General features: G+C 42.3%; 1 protein-coding gene across 1 annotated transcript in view; it reads left to right on the top strand.

The window, feature by feature from the left end:
- stt3b (STT3 oligosaccharyltransferase complex catalytic subunit B) overlaps positions 1–17,296 on the top strand; it is a 58,782-nt gene extending 41,486 nt beyond the window's left edge. Inside the window, exons 4-16 of the mRNA XM_088929066.1 lie at positions 884–949; positions 2,777–2,876; positions 5,552–5,650; positions 6,604–6,750; positions 7,361–7,409; positions 8,906–9,060; positions 9,440–9,651; positions 10,609–10,796; positions 12,057–12,228; positions 12,638–12,811; positions 13,428–13,541; positions 14,404–14,616; positions 15,260–17,296. Of these exons, the coding sequence (XP_088785192.1) occupies positions 884–949; positions 2,777–2,876; positions 5,552–5,650; positions 6,604–6,750; positions 7,361–7,409; positions 8,906–9,060; positions 9,440–9,651; positions 10,609–10,796; positions 12,057–12,228; positions 12,638–12,811; positions 13,428–13,541; positions 14,404–14,616; positions 15,260–15,343 (1,773 nt within the window). The 3' untranslated portion in view covers positions 15,344–17,296. The remainder of the gene's footprint in view (positions 1–883; positions 950–2,776; positions 2,877–5,551; positions 5,651–6,603; positions 6,751–7,360; positions 7,410–8,905; positions 9,061–9,439; positions 9,652–10,608; positions 10,797–12,056; positions 12,229–12,637; positions 12,812–13,427; positions 13,542–14,403; positions 14,617–15,259) is intronic.
- The last annotated feature ends 1,688 nt before the right edge of the window (positions 17,297–18,984 follow it).

Here is an 18,984-nt window from a genome sequence, read left to right as displayed (position 1 = left end):
TAGGCTAGAGGCTGGCATAGTGGCTCTAGCTGGCCATTGAATTACATGTATTCAAAGAAGTGTTTGCATCTTTGCCGATGTGAAGCCTATCCTGCTTTGTTCTTCTGACGTGAATTGCACTGTTCGTATTGGATTTAAGGAGAGGCTGCACTTCACACTTACCGTTGAAGGAATAGCGTGCTGCTTACTTTTTGAAATGGCCTCTGCTCTTGCAGACTTCTATGCATAAATGCATTACGTGATGTGTGCACTGCACACGCATGTTTGTCAGGGGAGCAGGAAGGCTTGCGGTGCGGTTTTGAATACTTTGGACAAGCTGGGTGTGTGAAAGCTCCGGGGAGAGAGAGTGTGTTGAAGCTCTGGTGCTTTCTAGCCGAAAGGAGAGAGATGTCTGTCAAAGCTGAAACATTTTTATACTGTACGTTCACTAAAATCGCACAGAATTACATGCAACTGCTAATTTAAAATTGAATGTCCGTTTTTTTTTCCCCTCACTCCAGTAAAGCAATCGACACAAGTTGAAGGTTTTTGCTATCCCAGGGTGAATTAAAAAAAAATCATACTTACCCAAGACTGTAGTAGTATTTTCTTTGAAAGTGCGGCACTGCTGTTTTGCTGAACATGTTTAATGAGGACACCTAGTGTGTGTGAAATACACGTACAAAACCCCCAGCAGGAGACTTCTGTACTTGCCATTTCAACCTCCACAACTCTTGCTTTTTGTGAACTGAAAGCAGCATTTGTAGTTTAGATCACCCTGCTCATGGCTTTCCTTTAAGTTTGTCCACTTAACCTTTGCTTTTGTTTTTGACGTGTAGGTGACCTGTGCCTTATTTAACCAATTTACATCTGCTTATACGTGATCTTTCTCTCCCTCCCTCAGGTAAAGTCTGTAAAAACTGGATCAGTTTTCTGGACGATAGGCTGCTGTCTCTCCTACTTTTACATGGTAGGTTTTCAACACTTTTGGTATAATCCATTGCTTTTCTTGTGAAATTGATGTGAAATTATTATATAAATCATAATTAAGATTTGATCATTGCATCAGAAGAATTGCACATCTATTTCATTTAGTTCGATTTCTCTTTATTGTAAAATGTTGATTTTTGACTGTTTGAGCAATTGACAAGACCTTGAGCTGAAGAGGCCCCTTGGTTTCTTATAAGTAGTCAATGTGACATCCAGCTTTTTTTTTAAATGTAGCTTGTTCATTTTGTGCCACTAAATGTTGAGCATAATGGGGGCTGCACTGTGGCGCATCTGATAGTATTGCTGCTTTGCAGTGCTTGGGCTCTGGGTTCAATTCCTGGGGGTGTTTTCTTTGTGGAGTTTGTTCTCCCTGTGTTCATATGGGTTTCATCCAGCAGTCCAAAAACATACTTAAAGGTTAATTGGCTTCTGGGAAAACTGCCCCTAGGTGTGAGCATACCTGTGTGCCCTGCGATGGACTGGTGTCCTGCCCAGGGTGTACCCTGCCATGCGCTAGTTGCTTATATGAGCTCCGGCTCCCCCTGCAACCCTCGGTTGGAAGAAGCAGCTAGAAAATGGCTGAATGGATGTTGGGCATAACAATATATTATGGGTCAATATATTGCAAAGCGCTTTCTTTCTGTCATTCCTTTTTTTCGTCATTTCTAATGTAAAATTTGAATGCTTGAAATCAAAAGTCGGCCAGAACGGCCATTTTCTAATTCGTGAGGGTGAGAGGGAGTCCAGCATGTTGAAGACTGAAGCTCACTGTAATTAAAATGTATATGTATCTATTGACTAAGCAATTATTCAATTATATTTCCTTCTGCAGGTATTTATTCCCAGTGAGCCCTTGTCACTTGGCTAGGTGGAGCAGGAAGTGCTGTGCACATCTTGTGATGGCCCCCTAGTGTTCTCTCTTAACTGCGTGTTCATGCTGCCTGCGTCCCTTTCGCACAGCAGTTAGGTGTAAGCAAGGGTGACTGGCTTGCTGCGCTGACTTATTCCTTTAGGTAATATAAGAGGTGTGAAGAGATAATGAAGTGATTGGCTAACCTAGCTGTCTGGCAAGCGCCTGTGGAGTGAAGTGACGAAGGATTGAGGAACCATGCACCATTCCTGTTCAGATTTTGTAACCGTTTCAACTTCTTATGTGTGGTTATTTTCTTTAGTCATCTTTTTTTTTAAATGCTTCTGAAGCCCTATTAAGGTTTTAATCTGTGTGTGTGTATATATATATATCAATTGTATCGATTCGTCTAGTTGTCTGTGCACACGATTATGCCTGACTGCAAGAGTGACATGAGTAGGGAAACAGTAAAGGCTAAAACCAGGAAAGTGAGTGTTCCTAATTTTGATGTTTCTGGTCCAAGCTGTGCGATCATTCAGATTGGATGCTTTTCAGTACTGTATTCTGCTGCTCCAGCTGGTGCAGCCTAGAGACCAGTATGATTTTTAGACCTGTGTGTGAAAGAGAGGTAGAATCCTATACTGGTGCCCTGCTGTGACAGTGGGATGATGTATTAGTGCCCTGGAGCAGTGTCTTGTATCGGTTGCAGTCTGTTCAGTCTGTCAGAAAGGCCAGGAAATTGCAGGGGTCAAGCCTTCTGATAAATGTTGGGTGGATTGATTTTACACATGGCCTCTTCCAATCTCTTTTTTAACATCTCACAGAAACTTCAATTGACAGCTCTTATTGCTTGATATAAAAAAATAGGTGCTTAGGTGAAGGAATTTACTTTTCTGATAACCGACTCATGTACCTTAACTTTCCTCTTCTGATTTTCATCTTTAATATTTTTGTCAGGTTTCTGCTTGGGGAGGCTACGTATTCATCATCAACCTGATACCTCTGCATGTCTTTGTCTTGCTGCTAATGCAGAGATATAGTCGAAGAGTATATATAGGTAAGTTAAAACTTTATTCTTTATTCTGTGAAAATCTTGGGAAGCAGAGCTGCCTTGTTAGTGAGTTGTTTTGTGCTGAAGGAGCGTTTTGGCGTTTACTTAGGCAAATTTGCTTATACTGAAGATGAGGAATGAAGTCACTGGAAAAGAGTGCTGAGGGGCTTCTATTATTGATGCTGTGGCTGTATATTTTACACAGTTCTCCAGCGTTATGATGGCCATCTTGTTTTACTCACTGTTCTGCAAAAGGTATACATGTATGCATTTCCACTCTTCCTCAGGACGCTTTTTTGCTCCTTTAAGACCTGACCTACAGTAATTTTGCTCTGTCGGTTCTGGGTCTTGTATAAATGGGATTAATATGTCAGTAATAGATCGAATGTCTGCATCTGTGATACACTTGAGCTATGGAGGTCCAGTAGATGCCTATTACTCAACTGTGAAACCAGAAAACTAGCACAGATCTCTATATTGTTAACAAAATGTGCAGCTTACCGTACCCAGTCTTTCACCCTAGTCATTGTGAGCTCAGCTCTTTGAATGCACATTTTGATAAATTGAAATGACTTTGTAACAGGAATGTCCGGTTATGTAAGAATTATTTGTAGTAGATAAGTATTTTTAATGGTAGCACAGTTCTGTGAATGCCAGTAGTTAAAAGTACAGAAGGGTTAATGCAGTTCATAGTTAATACAGTCGGACACAGCCAGCAGGTGGAGCTGGTAGCTGTAGTTTCTTGCATCCACTTCGTGGAGTCATTTTGCTCCCATTGCCTAATTGCAGGCAACACAGTGAAGTTGTTTATGCTTCCACAGTCCGCTTAAGCCTGGAAATTTGTTTCACCAAAAATACCGCGCTGAAAAAAATGCCTGTTGTGCAGGGCATTTCTGTCCACCTGGATGTACTGTAGTAGCTACAGTGCACTTACCCTTAGTTGCATAGTATGCTGTGCCACTGTCAGGCAGATTTCATGAACATCTCATTAAAATGCGCATAGTGAAGACTTGGCATTTTACACTTAGACCTTATTCTTATTCTCCTTGAAAGCATGCACCTTTTTTATTTTGAGTTAAATTTCTGAACTACGAGAGACATTTAGTTGCTCTTGAATATAAATGAAGCCTGTATATTGAGCCAAATACTCTCCACAGAATGAAGGCATGGTTTTTCTGTCATTTGTGCTGCCTGTTCTTATTTTGTCTTGTGATCCGAGGAAGAACCTGTATGTACTGTATGTCTCGATGGTATTTTTGTTCAGACTTGCCTATGGCTGATTTAATTTTGCACTGTCTGCTTTTATGAAGTATTTCCTTGAATTCCTTAAAACAAGCTATTTATAATTAAGTGCCAAGCTGTTAATGGTCCCCAAATGTTTTATGCCAATTTGGATTTGTACAGCTAGTTTCATAAAGGCTGTTGGCATTGGAGGTCAGTCTGTGCCAGTAGCTGCGATTCCAAACGCACACACCCCAAATAAGCTGTTTCAACTTCTCCCAGACATGCTAAAGCTGTCAAAAGAATTGCCAAAGCTGGCGTCTGGGGAGGGGTGATGGACCCACAGGTGTGACCTTGCCCATTCCTGCTCATTTGTCATCAGCACTCTCCACGGCTGAATAGAAGATGGCACCCGTAGCAATGCAATTAGTGGCTGGAAGGCATGGAAGCCTGCCGCTGCCTGGAGATATCCACCTGCGTCTGACACCCAGCAACCCCAATCTCGAAGTGTCATTGGGTTTGTCAGCCTGGAATAATGTTTCTGCCCGCTGAAATGAAATTACCTTTCTTCAGCAGGATGGCCGCTAGTTTCATGGTCATATGACACGCTCACTCCTGACCCTGTTTTGAGACGGAGCTCCCTGGAGTGTCGGGATGCGGAAGGATGATATTTGTCTCCTGCTGCTTTTTTGTGTCCAGAATAAGTCTAGAATTAAATTTTTCGGCAATATTATCTAATCTGTTTGTCACCACGCCCATTTGGTGGCATGGTGACATTTTTGATATAATGTGTTAACGCACGTTGCCCATCCTGCGAGTGAGACGCATTGTTCTTCATTGTGTGGCATGCGTAGGGGAACAGTATCTACACCAGCGCTGGGAGAGTGGTTTTGTGTGTTCAGAGTGCCTGCACAGTGTGCCACTACAAAGCTAAATATGTGCTCAGGGTTACCAGCACAAAGTGTAGCAAGAATAAGAGAGTCAGGGGTAGTTGCAGGACCTTGTGAACCTTTTCCTCTGAGAGAGTGGTGTTAATTCTCTGCCATAATTTGCTGTTTTATTAATGTGGGTCCTATGTGACCCAGTGATTATGGAAAGCTGTAGGGCTGGTGTGCATCAGAATAACCATAAAGCTATGAATTCCTAACTTGCTGTTGGGTTAGGTTCGATCAGGCCTTCATGCCCCTGGACCACACCTACACCATGTACCTCATTGTCATTTTATTTATTGCAGTCATTCTTTACACGTCTGCATTGTTTACATTCGTGCTGTTTACTTGTACGTTGTCTGCTGCTTGTTTGTATACTGTCTGCGCTTTGTGTTTTACACTTTTTTTTAACAATCGAGAGACTCTGTCAGTAAGGATGCCATTGTGCCAGGACGTGTACCGGTTACGTATGGCAATACAGCTCACGTTCAATTGCTTCTTGTAAACGGATGTTTTCCTTTGCCCGAACAGCGTACAGCACGTTCTACATCGTGGGGCTGGTGCTGTCCATGCAGATCCCCTTCGTGGGGTTCCAGCCTATACGGACGAGCGAGCACATGGCCGCAGCAGGTGTGTGTGATAAGACCCGATCATTAATCCTCAGCCTGCCTTCATTCTAGAAGTACTCCTGCTTACTCAGTTAAATATCCACCTTGCCTGTGATTGCAGTCTACAGCTGTGCTTCCTATGCTTATCATTCGTTTTTTCTTCCTGTTGTCGTTAAGCCCGTTAATTAACGTTTCCATTTTGACTTGAAATCGTACGGCGTGCTTGGGAAAATCACTGCCAACTTGCGTTTTAAAATTTGTAGTGAAACAGCATCTGTCCTAATAAGCAGAAATGTTATTCTTGAGGCAAGCACTGCTTCAGGAATAACAATCCCTGCAGTCAGATCACAGCTGTATGAAAGTCTGCTACACTGTCAGCAAACTGCTCAGCCAGGCATGAAGGAAGAATAGAACAATCCTACCTGTAAGACACTCTGGTTCCAGCCATAATGAAATGTAACAGTTGCTGACAGACATTCACAGCTAATGCTTTGTTTTCGACCGATTTATAAATCTAGACCAAGATCGAGAAGGCTGAAGATGGTTTTAAGAGGACCTCAGTTAATGGGTTTTTCACAGCTCTCTAATAATTATTGAGGCACAGAACATATTCATGTGTGTTTTAGGAAAACCTTTTTTTCCTTTATGGACTCGCCTGTTTTGATGTAGCGTAGAGCTCATCTGTGTGGGCTGTAACCACGTTAAACAGTCAGGCTTGAAGTAAGGAAGTGGTGTTCGACAGCTTTTGTTTTTACATGCAGGAAGCTCTTACTGTTTTGGCACCTCAAAAACATTTTCCCCTTTGGCTTATATAATTAAGAGATTTACATCAGTGTGAGCGTATATTCCTTAGGGGAAAAAGCCAAGACGTATGTTATGGTGGAGGTCTGTCCCATAGAGAACAGCCATGTCCCACTCTTAAACTGTTACCTTTTGTTTCTTCATGCAGTGCTCCTCCTCTGTTTCCTCACACAGGTGTTTTTGCACTGCTGCAAGCCTATGCCTTCCTACAGTACCTGAAGGACCGGCTCACGAAGCAGGAGTTCCAGACCTTGTTTTTCCTGGGGGTTTCCCTGGCAGCTGGAGTGGTGTTCCTCACTGTCATTTATCTAACGTATACAGGCAGGTCTACATCTCTCACGGTTCCTGGGGGGGGAGAGAAGTGTCTGTTCACAAGGCCTTGTGAGCGGTCGTTGACATTAGTTGGGGAATGTCTTTGTTCGTGAAAGTGTGAGGGTGGCCTGGCAAGGCTTACAGTCAGAGGATTTTTGCCGTGAGTAAATATGAGCTATTTCATCAGGTTCTGCGTTTGTTATCCTGAATCTAAAAGGTTTGAAAACCTAGACAATTGAGGGAAGAAGTGAGCAGAACCTGATATTGCTGTGATGTGTCAGATTTACACTTGATAGTGTGCTCACCTGAATTGAAAATCCTGTGTATATTCAGTAAACCAATTGTAGACTGCTGCAGCGTGATATGTCCTGATTTGTATAGAAGATTGTCTAAAAAATAGCTGTTAAATTTTTATAAGCCTGCAACTCCAGTTTTGCAGGCAGAATGATATAGTGGCAAGTTAATCTTGAGTTCTAGAGTTGGTCTTTGTCAGTCTGATTGAATACTTGCTTTCCGACTTGAGAAGTTCACACATGCAAGGCACAGAGATGCCTGGATGAATGGGGTTTTGCAGGACCGTCTGGCTGCAGTTGCCTTCACTTTGTCTGTCTGTGTTCAGGGTACATCGCGCCTTGGAGTGGCCGGTTCTATTCACTGTGGGACACAGGGTAAGCTGGCTCTCCGTTCTCACCTCTGACTCGGCACCTGTCCTTTCAGAGACATTGCCTGCGTTCATGTGCAGTGTGCATTAATCACATTCTCAGGTCCAACATGCGCACTCCCTTTGAGACGCAAAACATCTTGTTACACCCACCCTCTTTTGTCCTCTTGTTTCTGAATATAGGTAAAGTTTCCTCCTTTTGAGGCTTAGTTACTGTCATTGCGTCTTCGTCTAGAAAGCATGAGGCATATTCCATTACTGAAATACTTTGTGGCAGGTGTACATTTTTTTGATTACATTAAAATTTATATTACCATACTGTAAAAATGATATGCAAACCTGAAGCTGTACCACATTAAATATTTAAACTGTGGTGGTGTTTAATTATGCTGTTTTGAAAAATCTTCCTTAAACCTGTCTTCAGGATTTCATTTATAAAAGGTTTTTAATGTACAATTTTGGTGTTTTGTCCTAGCTTAAATGCATTTAGCTTTCTCTTAAGTTGTGAAACATTTTTGCACAGGAAGTTCAGATAACGCTTGAACTCATTTCGGGAAGCATAGGGAAAAGTGGTAGATGTGAGTAACTTGTGCAGAGCATTGTGCATCAGGCAGCAGTAAAGTTATTTAATCAGAACCTTTTCTAAGTAGAGGATTGGTCTTCAGTGATGAAATTGCCAGCAGAAATATGTCTTTGTTTTATGGAATAAAATAAGCAGTTACAAATAATTTGGATATATTAATAACTGAGGAAAGATGCAGAAATGTAGCTCATTGCACCTAGGGGCCAAGGATCCTCTGTACATGAGCACAGAATGTTCCATTGAATAAAAACATTTACCCTTGATCTGGAACAATTATGATAAATCTTCACAGAGCAAGTACATATAAAGTTATGTACCCCAAGTATAATGTTTGTGGTTCATATTTTCTTTACAAAAATCTTTCAGCAGAATTGCACCAGGTCTTATTATGCAGCATTTGTCGTCCAGTGGGCAGATTTGATTTGCTTCACTGCAGTCTGCAATGTTGGGCTTTCTGCAAGATGAACAGCCTTTCTCGTACTTGCATTTTACAGCTTCTCATTTGAGATTTTCGCGTTTGACACAAATCATCCTATTATTGTTCAGGGGACAGGTGGCTAGATAGCTGTGAGCTCACAAGACCTCTTTGTCAATAACAATGTCCTATTCAGATGAAAGTGCAAATCTGTCTAATACTCGTTTTTAAAGGAAGCTTTTCACTGCAGTCAAAATGATCTTTGATTTATGAAAAAGAGAAGGCTTTACAATGTTTTTTTTTTGCATTCCTTAAACCGCTCAGTGGTGCCAACTTCCACTTTATTCCATTATCTTTTTTCTGGTGGTCGTCTTTGTCTTATCAGTGGACTTAAAATGAAACATCCCCAAGTAGCTTTCCATCCCAAGAATCCCATCTAGTTTTGATACTTGGGCATGTTGCTCAAAAGCACTTTCTCCTCCTGATTGATGTTCTTTTATTTCAGGTATGCCAAGATCCATATCCCAATCATCGCGTCTGTGTCCGAACATCAGCCTACCACCTGGGTTTCCTTTTTTTTTGACCTGCACATCTTAGTTTGCACGTTCCCAGCCGGTCTCTGGTTCTGTATTAAGAACATCAACGACGAGAGGGTGTTTGGTAAGAGCTCCGCAGTGTCTGCTGCTTTATGATGATCTTGGCGATTTTGTGCTGTGTGTTCTTAAAAAAAAAAACAAACCCATCATGACCAAGCCCCTGCCAAGAGAAGACATCGGTTAAGGAAGCTGTTCTGAATTGGTGAATGAAACTCGAGGGTCAATTCCTCTATCATCAGAAACCCTTTTCAAACAAGATCAGATGTATTCATTGAAGTGAAATAGCCATTACACCTGACAAACAAATCAGGCTGTTGTGGCAGGGTGTCATTTACCTTCACTGCTTCAATAAAGACCGCGGTTGGGGTTCCTTGCCGGCCAGGTCCGAGTGTTGGCGGGGGGTCCGCGGCGGTGCTGACTGTCCTGTCCTCTGTCCCCTGCAGTGGCCCTGTACGCCATCAGCGCCGTGTACTTCGCGGGCGTGATGGTGCGGCTGATGCTCACGCTGACGCCCGTGGTGTGCATGCTGTCCGCCGTCGCCTTCTCCAACGTCTTCGAGCACTACCTGGGCGACGACCTGAAGAGGGAGAGCCCGCCCGCCGAGGACAGCAGCGACGAGGACGACAAGCGGAGCGCCGGTAACCTGTACGACAAGGTGGGGGCGCCGGCGAGCTCCTGATCTGGTCCTCTGTGGGGGAGGGCAGGAAGAAGAGGGCTTCGGTGCCGGAGGTGTTATGCTGCAGTTTAGTGCACGTTTCATTCAGGGGAGGGGAGAAGGGAAACTGATTTTTTCTGACGTGTTGACCAACGTTTCATTAAGCTTTGATGGGCTGATCACATCAAACCCCAGTGACCATTTTCCATATGACACGTTTTACGTCATGTGTATTTTTCACAGAATATTTAGTGATACTTCAAGAAATAATATTGTGCAGTCTTAAAATCTTCGGTTTTACTTTGAGAGGTGTTCAAGAAGTGCTTCTAAGTCCTTTTTTTAGACTTTGTTCTGGGCTTGTGAAAGGAAGGCTTTGTCCTTATGGGAGTTTAATCCATTTGGTGAAATAACAGTGTTCCTTTCTGGGATAGTTATGCAGGCAGGCTACTCAAGAGGTAGCGTGTTGTCCTCTGCATTTTTCAAAGTCACCCTTGCTACAGTAGAAGTGTGGGACTATTTGGAAATTCAAATGGTGTTGGGAGAGCTGCACCTGCCATGAAGATTGTCACCAAAACACTAGCACAGACAAAGCAGAAGTGTTCTTCAGGTGTTAACATTCATCAGAGAAAAATCTGATCTGTTCTTGTGTGATTTTAACATGAATGCATGTGTTGTTCTTTGTTGCACTTGCAGCATTCTCTAAAGACAACAGAAAATCTTTTTTCTTAGTGAATGTGTAGTACTTTGTAAAATAGGGTTTTACTCTCTCCAGTCCTGGGTTCGATTCTGAGCTGGAGTTTGTACGTTTCCCATTTTCACCCTTTTAAGAATCCCGATCAAAACCTGCCGAGGACCAGTCATACCGCTGCTGGTCGGTGGGTGGTGCGGCTCTCCCTGCCGCGGGCTGGGCGAGAGCTGGGGTTCAGGGGATCCGCTCACTGTGGGCTCTCTCGGCAGGCCGGCAAGGTGCGCAAGCACGTGTCGGAGCAGGAGAAGGCGGAGGAGGGGCTGGGACCCAACATCAAGAGCATCGTCACCATGCTCATGCTGATGCTGCTCATGATGTTCGCTGTCCACTGCACCTGGGTGACCAGCAATGCCTACTCCAGCCCCAGCGTGGTCCTGGCCTCTTACAACCACGATGGGTACGTGTGGATGACTCCCTGCAGCAGGCGTTGCCCTCCGTTTCTGGGTCTATGGTTTTATTCATTATATTCCTGGCTGTACAGATAACTATGGTAGCACTTAAGAGTAAGAGGCATGCTGTGCAGGTGTTTTTCTCCTGTGTTATTCATACACGTCATGGTGCTTGGCGAGGGTTAGTCAAGGCCTAATTACATTCCTGATTAGTGGAACATTAAATGTGCGGGATAAGTAATTACTTGACAAAATGTAGCAAGTCCAGCGTTTGTGAAGTGCTAGTATATCATTCATAACACTTCAGGACACGGGACACCTGTAAGCCATGCAATTGTTACCATGTTGTATCAGTATTTTTAAATGATATTGTTCAATTGATGTGAGGGGTATGCAGTTCTAATTAGTGCTGCGATACTGTAATGGTCTCTATATCAAGAGTTCTTTTCGGTATCAGTGGATGTATTTTGTAACCAGAATTCTTGAATATGCAGCCAATTTCTTGTGGCTTAGGAAAATTTGATTCTGCTTTTGACACAACGTACTTTTGTTCCATCAATGCCTGGTGTTTTTCTTGAAAAGTTTCTAATTTCTTAATTGCAAGAGTCTTTTGAAGGAGCTCTGTAGGAAGGGAATTTTAGTACACAGTAATCAACTTGGGGCCAGGCATCTGTTACTTTTCACTCCGGGAGTGATGACCATAATGCAGATCTTTTCAGCAGTCTCCAGTCATTGTGGAAACCAGAAACACATCATAGTAGCAGTTTGATGTCCAGAAAAATCAAGATGTTTGGCCCATTCATCTTGCATCTGTTGAAGTTTGACTACTTGCCCAGTGTTCAGTAGCTGAAATTTTTTGCTCTGCAACAGCTGTGAGCATCTGACATATAAAAGCTGATAAAAAAAAGCAGCAGGATATGAAGCTGGTTTATAGCTGAAATGCTTAATTTCCCCGATTGCATATGAATACTGGCGCCTCTTAAAACATCTTGCCGTGCTTCTGCACGTTGCTTAAAAAGCAAAGTGGTCTTGATACCTAAAAGTAATGTGGAGCATTTTTAGGAAGTAGTTATGGTACTGCCACACGCAGTACCAAATGCTTTGATTTAAAAAATATCTGGATTTGACTGTGGTTAACACTTTCTTTGTGTTGGTTATTTATATCCTTGGTAGTTTGGGCCTTAGTGTGCTGCCCTATACCTAAAAGTGGCAGGGGCTTTCTGTAGCAGTAAAGACATATGTAGACTCTAAATTCCGTCTCCTTTCAGCACCCGAAACATTTTGGATGACTTCAGAGAAGCGTATTACTGGTTGCGACAGAACACGGATGAACATGCGAGAGTCATGTCCTGGTGGGATTATGGGTACCAGATAGCGGGAATGGCCAACAGGACCACGCTAGTAGACAACAACACTTGGAACAACAGTCACATAGCCCTGGTAAGCTGGAGTGATCAGTTAAAGCACAGCCAGTCACTACCACTGTGTTGAGTACACTGGGCTTGATCGGTGATATAAATTTCAGATCTTTTTTGCTGGTTACTAAAGAGACAAAGACTTTTTTATAGTATACGTGTTCAGAAAGGTTAATAGTCCCCCATTCAAGCATGGTGTGACTAAGGTTTTTTGCACGAGTGTATTCTAAATATAGTCTAGTGTTTTAATAAGGTGGCATTATACTTGGTTTAAGTGTCTTGAAGCAAGAATCTGTGCAGTCAAAGCTGTCAGTCGCTCTGGGCATTGTGTGGGGTTATTCAGACAGTGACTAAGTTTGTGAGAGGGACTAAGTTTGTGACTGTCAGAAGCAGTGATTGTGAAAACGCATGAATCGTGTTGGTCTTCTCCCAAGGTTGGCAAAGCCATGTCTTCCAACGAGAGTGCAGCCTACCAGATCATGCAGAGCCTGGATGTGGACTATGTGCTGATCATCTTCGGTGGGGTGATTGGGTACTCGGGGGACGATATCAACAAGTTTCTGTGGATGGTGAGAATAGCGGAAGGAGAGCACCCCAAGGACATCAGGGTGAGAGCTGTTTCTCATGTTGTAGCTCCATGTGAAAGACAATCATATTTTGATGGCTGTTTAAGATCAGTGTAATCCAACTGGCCTATTTAATGATAATTCTTATAATAGAATTGTGTATTCTCTTTTGTGCTGTGTAACGGTTGCTGGAATTTAGTAGTTAAATGGGCACAGCATGAATTAACTCTGGATTTGGATCGTTGGTGTTCATGGGGTTTCAGAAGTACACCCTCCCTTAACTCGCCAATTGTGAAAACTCGGGCATAATTCAGTTTTTTTGGTACTGTAGCTGCAATGAGCGCATTGTTTTTTTTAAGTTTTATGTCAGCGTTCTGTGTGAAATCTTAGTGTTTCGTGCCATAATGACCCAGGCCACACAAGTAGCTGGATTACTTGTCCAATTAATTGTCATTTTGTTCATCTTGCACCACTTTGCGCTCACACCTGTCCCTTCTGTTGATACTCTGTGCTCTGGATGAGGGTATCTGCAAAACAAATATAACTCTGATACCCAGTATAAAACTTGTGCTTATTAAAAGACAGTAAGGATGTTTAGAGCTATGATTGCATGTTAAAGAACAGTAAAATAACAAAGTGCTTTCCTTTTCTATGCCAGGAAAGTGACTATTTCACGCCGCAGGGCGAGTTCCGGGTCGATAAGGCAGGATCCCCGACTCTTCTGAACTGCCTGATGTACAAGATGTCCTATTACAGGTTTGGAGAGATGCAGGTGAGCAGTAAGAGAAAGAACGGAGACTGAATTCATTGCATAATTTATGAGTGAGGAAGTGTGGTTCTGAGACAGTCCCAGGGTACTGAAGTTTTGAAAAGATTTTGCTTCTGGGCTAGGGCCCTCTTTTGTATTCTGCTCAGCCAGGAATACGAAATGCTTCTACATTTGCATCCGCAGTGACCTTGCGGCCTGCTGATCCCGCTGGGACCTCCTTGCTTGTGCTCAGCCTGCCCTGCTGGGCAGTGGTATTTAAGTGATATTTAAAGGAGCCCCAGGAAAGGTTTTTGACACTGTTCTCCCTCTTTTAAGTCTTTCTCTTCAAATGTGCGGTCTGCATTTCCCAAAGGACGGGGGAACGGTTTTCACCTGCTAGTGTGGAAGCCCTGTCGGCACAATTGTGATCTTTAAAGTATAAGACGTTGTTAGCCATGTCTGAAAGGACAGGTCAGCGTGCTTCAGTTTGGTTTCACGGGGGATAAATGAAGCGCTAAGCTTTTTTTTTAAGTCGCTAATGAGCAAAGGTAGGTAACGGGTCGTCGAGAACTTTGCATACCGATGCAAGTTTCTATTTAAGCATGTGTCGTAAGTTCGAATGACTGCGGTCTCTTAGGGTGCCATGCAAGTGTTGAGGCTTTGCTGACTTTTTTTAAACTTGACCCACATACTTTTGTGAAGCAGGGGTGGCCTGTGAAGCTCTGTCCTCTTCAGGTGGTGCTCTTGTACTGTTATAAGCACTACAGTGTCGTATTACCTGCTATAGATGCTATGCCTGCTGTAGTGTTTGTTCCAAGATCTTGTCAATGAAACGTTTCTTTATATACCCTTGATTTTTTTTAACATTCTTTCCATTTCCCCTCAGCTGGATTTCCGGACTCCTCCTGGCTTTGATCGGACACGCAATGCTGAGATTGGGAATAAGGACATTAAGTTCAAACATCTGGAGGAGGCCTTTACCTCTGAGCACTGGCTCGTGAGGATTTACAAAGTCAAGAAAATGGAGAACAGGGAACCCTTGGATCATAAACCGCGAGTCACCAACATATTCCCCAAACAGAAGTATTTATCAAAAAAGGTGGGTAAAAATAGAAATCAAGATCCCTCCTTTCCTTTTTAGATGATGAGAACTGAATTTCCTCACAGTGCGTTGGAGTTGTTACTGCATAACCCTGATGTATAAAACTCAATAACTCATCTGCTTACACTTCAACTAGATTAAAATGTGCTTTTGTCTAGCCTGTGTGAGAAATGTTGTTTACTCAAAATGCTGTGAGGAGAGGAACTTGATAGCTGTGAATTGGCATTTTATTAATTGGGTTTTTGCAAACCTGATTTGGGGCATATCTGGTTCAACTTGGGTATTTTATAACACTATGCAGTTTTCGCTCTTAAAATGAACAATTGATGGGATTTCCATCTCTCCTTATGTGTAGCTATTTTAGCCGTCTTTGTAATGACTTTTTTCATCTCAGTGACAAATGTGCACCTGCATAGTTCAGCTCTCGTGTTAAGAGCTTTCAGAATAATTTATCCTCTTCACTTACACCCTGTTGAAATCGCAAGCCTTCCCAGTTCCTAAATTTTCCTTCACATTTTGACCGAGTGTGCAAGTCACCGGAGCTTTCACCCGATCAAGCTTGTAAAAGGCCCGTGACGTCGCAGGGGCCTGTACGCGTTACTGCAGACGAAATGTCACCGTGTTCCCTTTTCTCGAATAGATTGCCAAAAGGAAGCGTGGGTACATAAAGAACAAGTTAGTTCTGAAGAAGGGCAAGAAACTGAACAAGAAAGCTGTTCAGTGAAGACGGACCAAGCAAGAACACAGAGAACCGACACCTGGAATCCCGAAAGTCTTTGCCTTGAGCTCTGGTCCTACTCCCCAGTGAAGTGGGTGCAGAACTGTCGTCTGTTGGGTCTCTGTGGAGGCTCGAGCAGAGTCAGATAGCTTGAGAGATGTCCATCAGTTAATTGAGAGGACCTTTGTCTTGCTCTTTACTTTTTTTGTACTTGAATGTGCTGGCAAGGCAGAAAGCTGCTGAACTGGGCTGGCAGCAGTTATTTTGTGGTACATATTATATAATCCTATAAATCTCAAAATGAACATAAAAGTAATTAAACTGGGAGTGATTGCACCAAAGAGCCCTCTTACCTGGTCCTTAGCACATGTAAACTTGTTACCTTTTTAAAACCATGCCTGAGAGGGGTGGGAGTGTCTAGTTCCTGACGCGTGTACAGATAATATACGGTATGGAGGAACAACCTGCAAGTAATGTAGAGCTGTTCTGTCAGTGCATTCTTTTAGCTTGATTTCATTAGTCTTTGCAAAAATGAAAGTTTTCCAAATGTGTAAATATGTTATATAAAAATTATCTAAAAGGGTTATATAATATATTGGATTGTTGTGGTGATTTTAAATATGCAGTTTTTTTGTTACTTGATAGTGGTGTTTTCTATTGCAGCAGGTAGCGTTTACAACATACAGGAAGAATATAGCGAATGCAATAACATTTGGCAGGTATATCTAGTCATGTTGCATTATTTCATGAAGAATGTAATTTTTAAACGTTTATTTTTGTCCTGATTGCCTAGATTGTATAGTCTGCTGCTGGGTAGAACTTTATTTTGTCTGTATGGGGGGGGGGTGATTCTCCTTTTAGATTGGGGGGGATCTTTTTTTTTCTTCTGGAATATGAGGCTTTAGGTACATAGCCAGAGGGGTTATAAATAGTTTTGTTTCTGCCTCCAGCCACATTAGGAATCTCTCATTGCATAATATGCTGCTGCCAACTTCCTGAAGCTTGCCAGGACCAGGTTTAGGGAAGTGTATAAGCTGCAATAAAAGTCTGCAGTACTTAGGCAAAACACGTCTGTGATCTACCATGCAAAGCAGGTGGAAGACACTGAGAATGCGTACAGCTCGTTAGCTGAACATGAAACAAGTTGGACCGCCTCCATAAGGAATGCACAGCTGTATCCTAGAACAGCAGAGGAGCTCTTTTTTTTAAAAAGGTGACAAGTGTACAAATCCCATAATGCATAAGAACATCAGAGGGCTTTGAATTCTAACTATATTCTCCAAGTCAGTGTATACCTCTTAGATTTGTCTCGATTTTTTTTTATACCAATTTCAGTGTCGGCTCATCTCCTTTATTGTGCTAACTTCGCTATATATCTTTTTCTTTGTTTTTAAAATAACATTAATTTGCTACTTGTATGCTAGGCAGTGAGCATACATATCTGAAGATGGGACATCAGTGATTCAGCACATCTCTTTATGAACTTGAAATATTCTTAAATATTTATTTACATAAAAGAAATTAAATGGTGGGGGGAAGCAGTTGAAGATTTTAATGGGGGAAGACTTCATTCTCTACGGAGGTGTAAAATGTCACGTTTTCCAAGTAGATGTGTCAATTCCTTAAATTGTCAAAGTTAATGCTGGTGGGGGAAAAAATGTACTTTTTTGGATTAAAAATGTAAATGAAATGGTTTGGGCAAATAATTCCTTATGGGTGGAATTAGTTTTGGAGCACTTAGCAATATTCTTGTATCTTTATTTTCAGTTCTTCCCTCTGTTTCCATGTTGCTCCTGCCCCGCTTCAGGCACATGCGACCCAACGTCTAGTTCACTGCTGCTCCTGGGACGGGTCTGTCTTTTCCCTTGGCCCAGGCTGACATTTCTACATGGTTGCTAAAAGACATGGTTCAGTCCTGTTCAAATGTAGAAGAAATAAAAAGTTCAAGTTTGTGTAAAAGTCTTCAGTTTTTTTTTCCCCACAAACCTTTAATTAACAGCTGTGAACACATTTATTCTTCACTGTAACTGAGGCAGTAAACCAGTAAAATCTTGCAAGCTCCTTTTTAAAGCTACTTTCTTTTTACAAGAGTTTGTGTTTTTGTTTACTAGTTGTTTAGTTAGGTGTGTAATTTCCCAACAGAAGTCATGTTAAAGAGATACAGGGTTTTATCAGTTACTGGTGAATGAAGTGTTTTGTTCATTTTTTTTTGGCTGCTTGTAAGTTATGATTTCCATTGATATCCATTGTAAAAGCAAAAGACTGCAAACAGCAGAGAAAAAGGGCTGTCTCGCCATGTGAGGGTTTAGTTCATACTGTCACTCAGGTTCTGACTGCATCTGTAACTGACTCATTTAGTACCCAGGAATCAAGACCTGCTGTGACACTTCCTTTTCAGCTATTTAGCCATCCATGCAAACATGAATGCTTCAGTAGTTCTGCCGGCATCATTGGATTCATGCAGAACTATGCCTTTCCGGATCAGTTCTTGGTGGGAACAATTCCTTGGTTAGTCATTGAATATGCAGGTTAAATCAGCTGCATGTTCACTAATAAAAGCATCCACAAGATAGCAGCACCAACCTGATGAAGTCTTTATCAAAGACAGCCTCAAAACACTTGAAAGCCTGGAATGTTTGCTTGCAGTGGGCTACTTCGTCATATTTACTATAAATAGGCTTAATCTGTAAGCAGTGTGATAGTTATTTATAATAATGACTGGCACTTTTTAACTTGAGTGATACTAATTTAACTTTTCCCAAAAACTGAACAATTGCATAAGATAACACAGAATAGGAGATCAAGTATTCAAGGAGATGCAGGTTTTTACAAGAGGTGAGAGCACAGGCTCCAGGATATCTCCCCGTTTCTCTGTTCACAGGCGGACAGTGCTCTTCTCTCCAAAATAAGAACCTGCCACAGCAACGTCACCAAAGCAGCGAGGACTCGGCCTCCTTTAGTGTCTGAGCCACTTGGAAGCCTTCTGGTTATTTTTTTTAAACGTTTACTGTACATGTCATTTTTTGGATGCATTGAGTTGATTAAAGAGCCTTAATTGATGAGACATGTTGTCTTGTTGTGAGGTGAGCTGTACTTGTCGACAGCATTGCAGCATCTGGTATAAACCACCGTCCTGACTGCTAAACCCAGAATTCCAGCAGTGTGGAGCTGAACTGTGCTGTTGGTACAACTGGAGCTTGACAAAGGAGGAGAAACCGCACTGGGATCGCTAGTGAGTTGCTTGGCAGGAGAGAATTTCTGGACATCTGAGCTGCGCTTGTGTTTTTGTCGTCAGTAGCTTTAGGGGGATAGGGGAAGTCTCTGCTGAAATATCTGTTGTTTTCTGTAGGCTCCCTTGATGCTTTTCATACATTTTTACTGAATGGATATTAGATGGAGTCTTAGATATAATTAAATGGCCCCACCTTCTTTTCATTCCAGCTCTGCTTAATCAGCTGATTGAAGCCTTAATTGAATGAAGTTGCTCGAGTGAAGTTATCAATATTTTTTCTGATCAGAAGTTTGGGATTTTGTATTTGGGAAACGGTTGAAAGGCATCCACCAACATGTTTAAGCACAGATCACAGCTCTGTGAGGATGCCCTGGTGTAAGGAATGGGCATTTGAAAACTTCATTTTGTTTCTCTT

Source organism: Atractosteus spatula, chromosome 12 (assembly GCF_055471065.1).
Source record: "Atractosteus spatula isolate fAtrSpa1 chromosome 12, fAtrSpa1.hap1, whole genome shotgun sequence".
In the NCBI taxonomy this organism is placed as follows: Eukaryota; Metazoa; Chordata; class Actinopteri; order Semionotiformes; family Lepisosteidae; genus Atractosteus; species Atractosteus spatula.
Note: the sequence above shows the minus strand (reverse complement) of the source record. Positions and strands in the feature narration are given on the sequence as shown.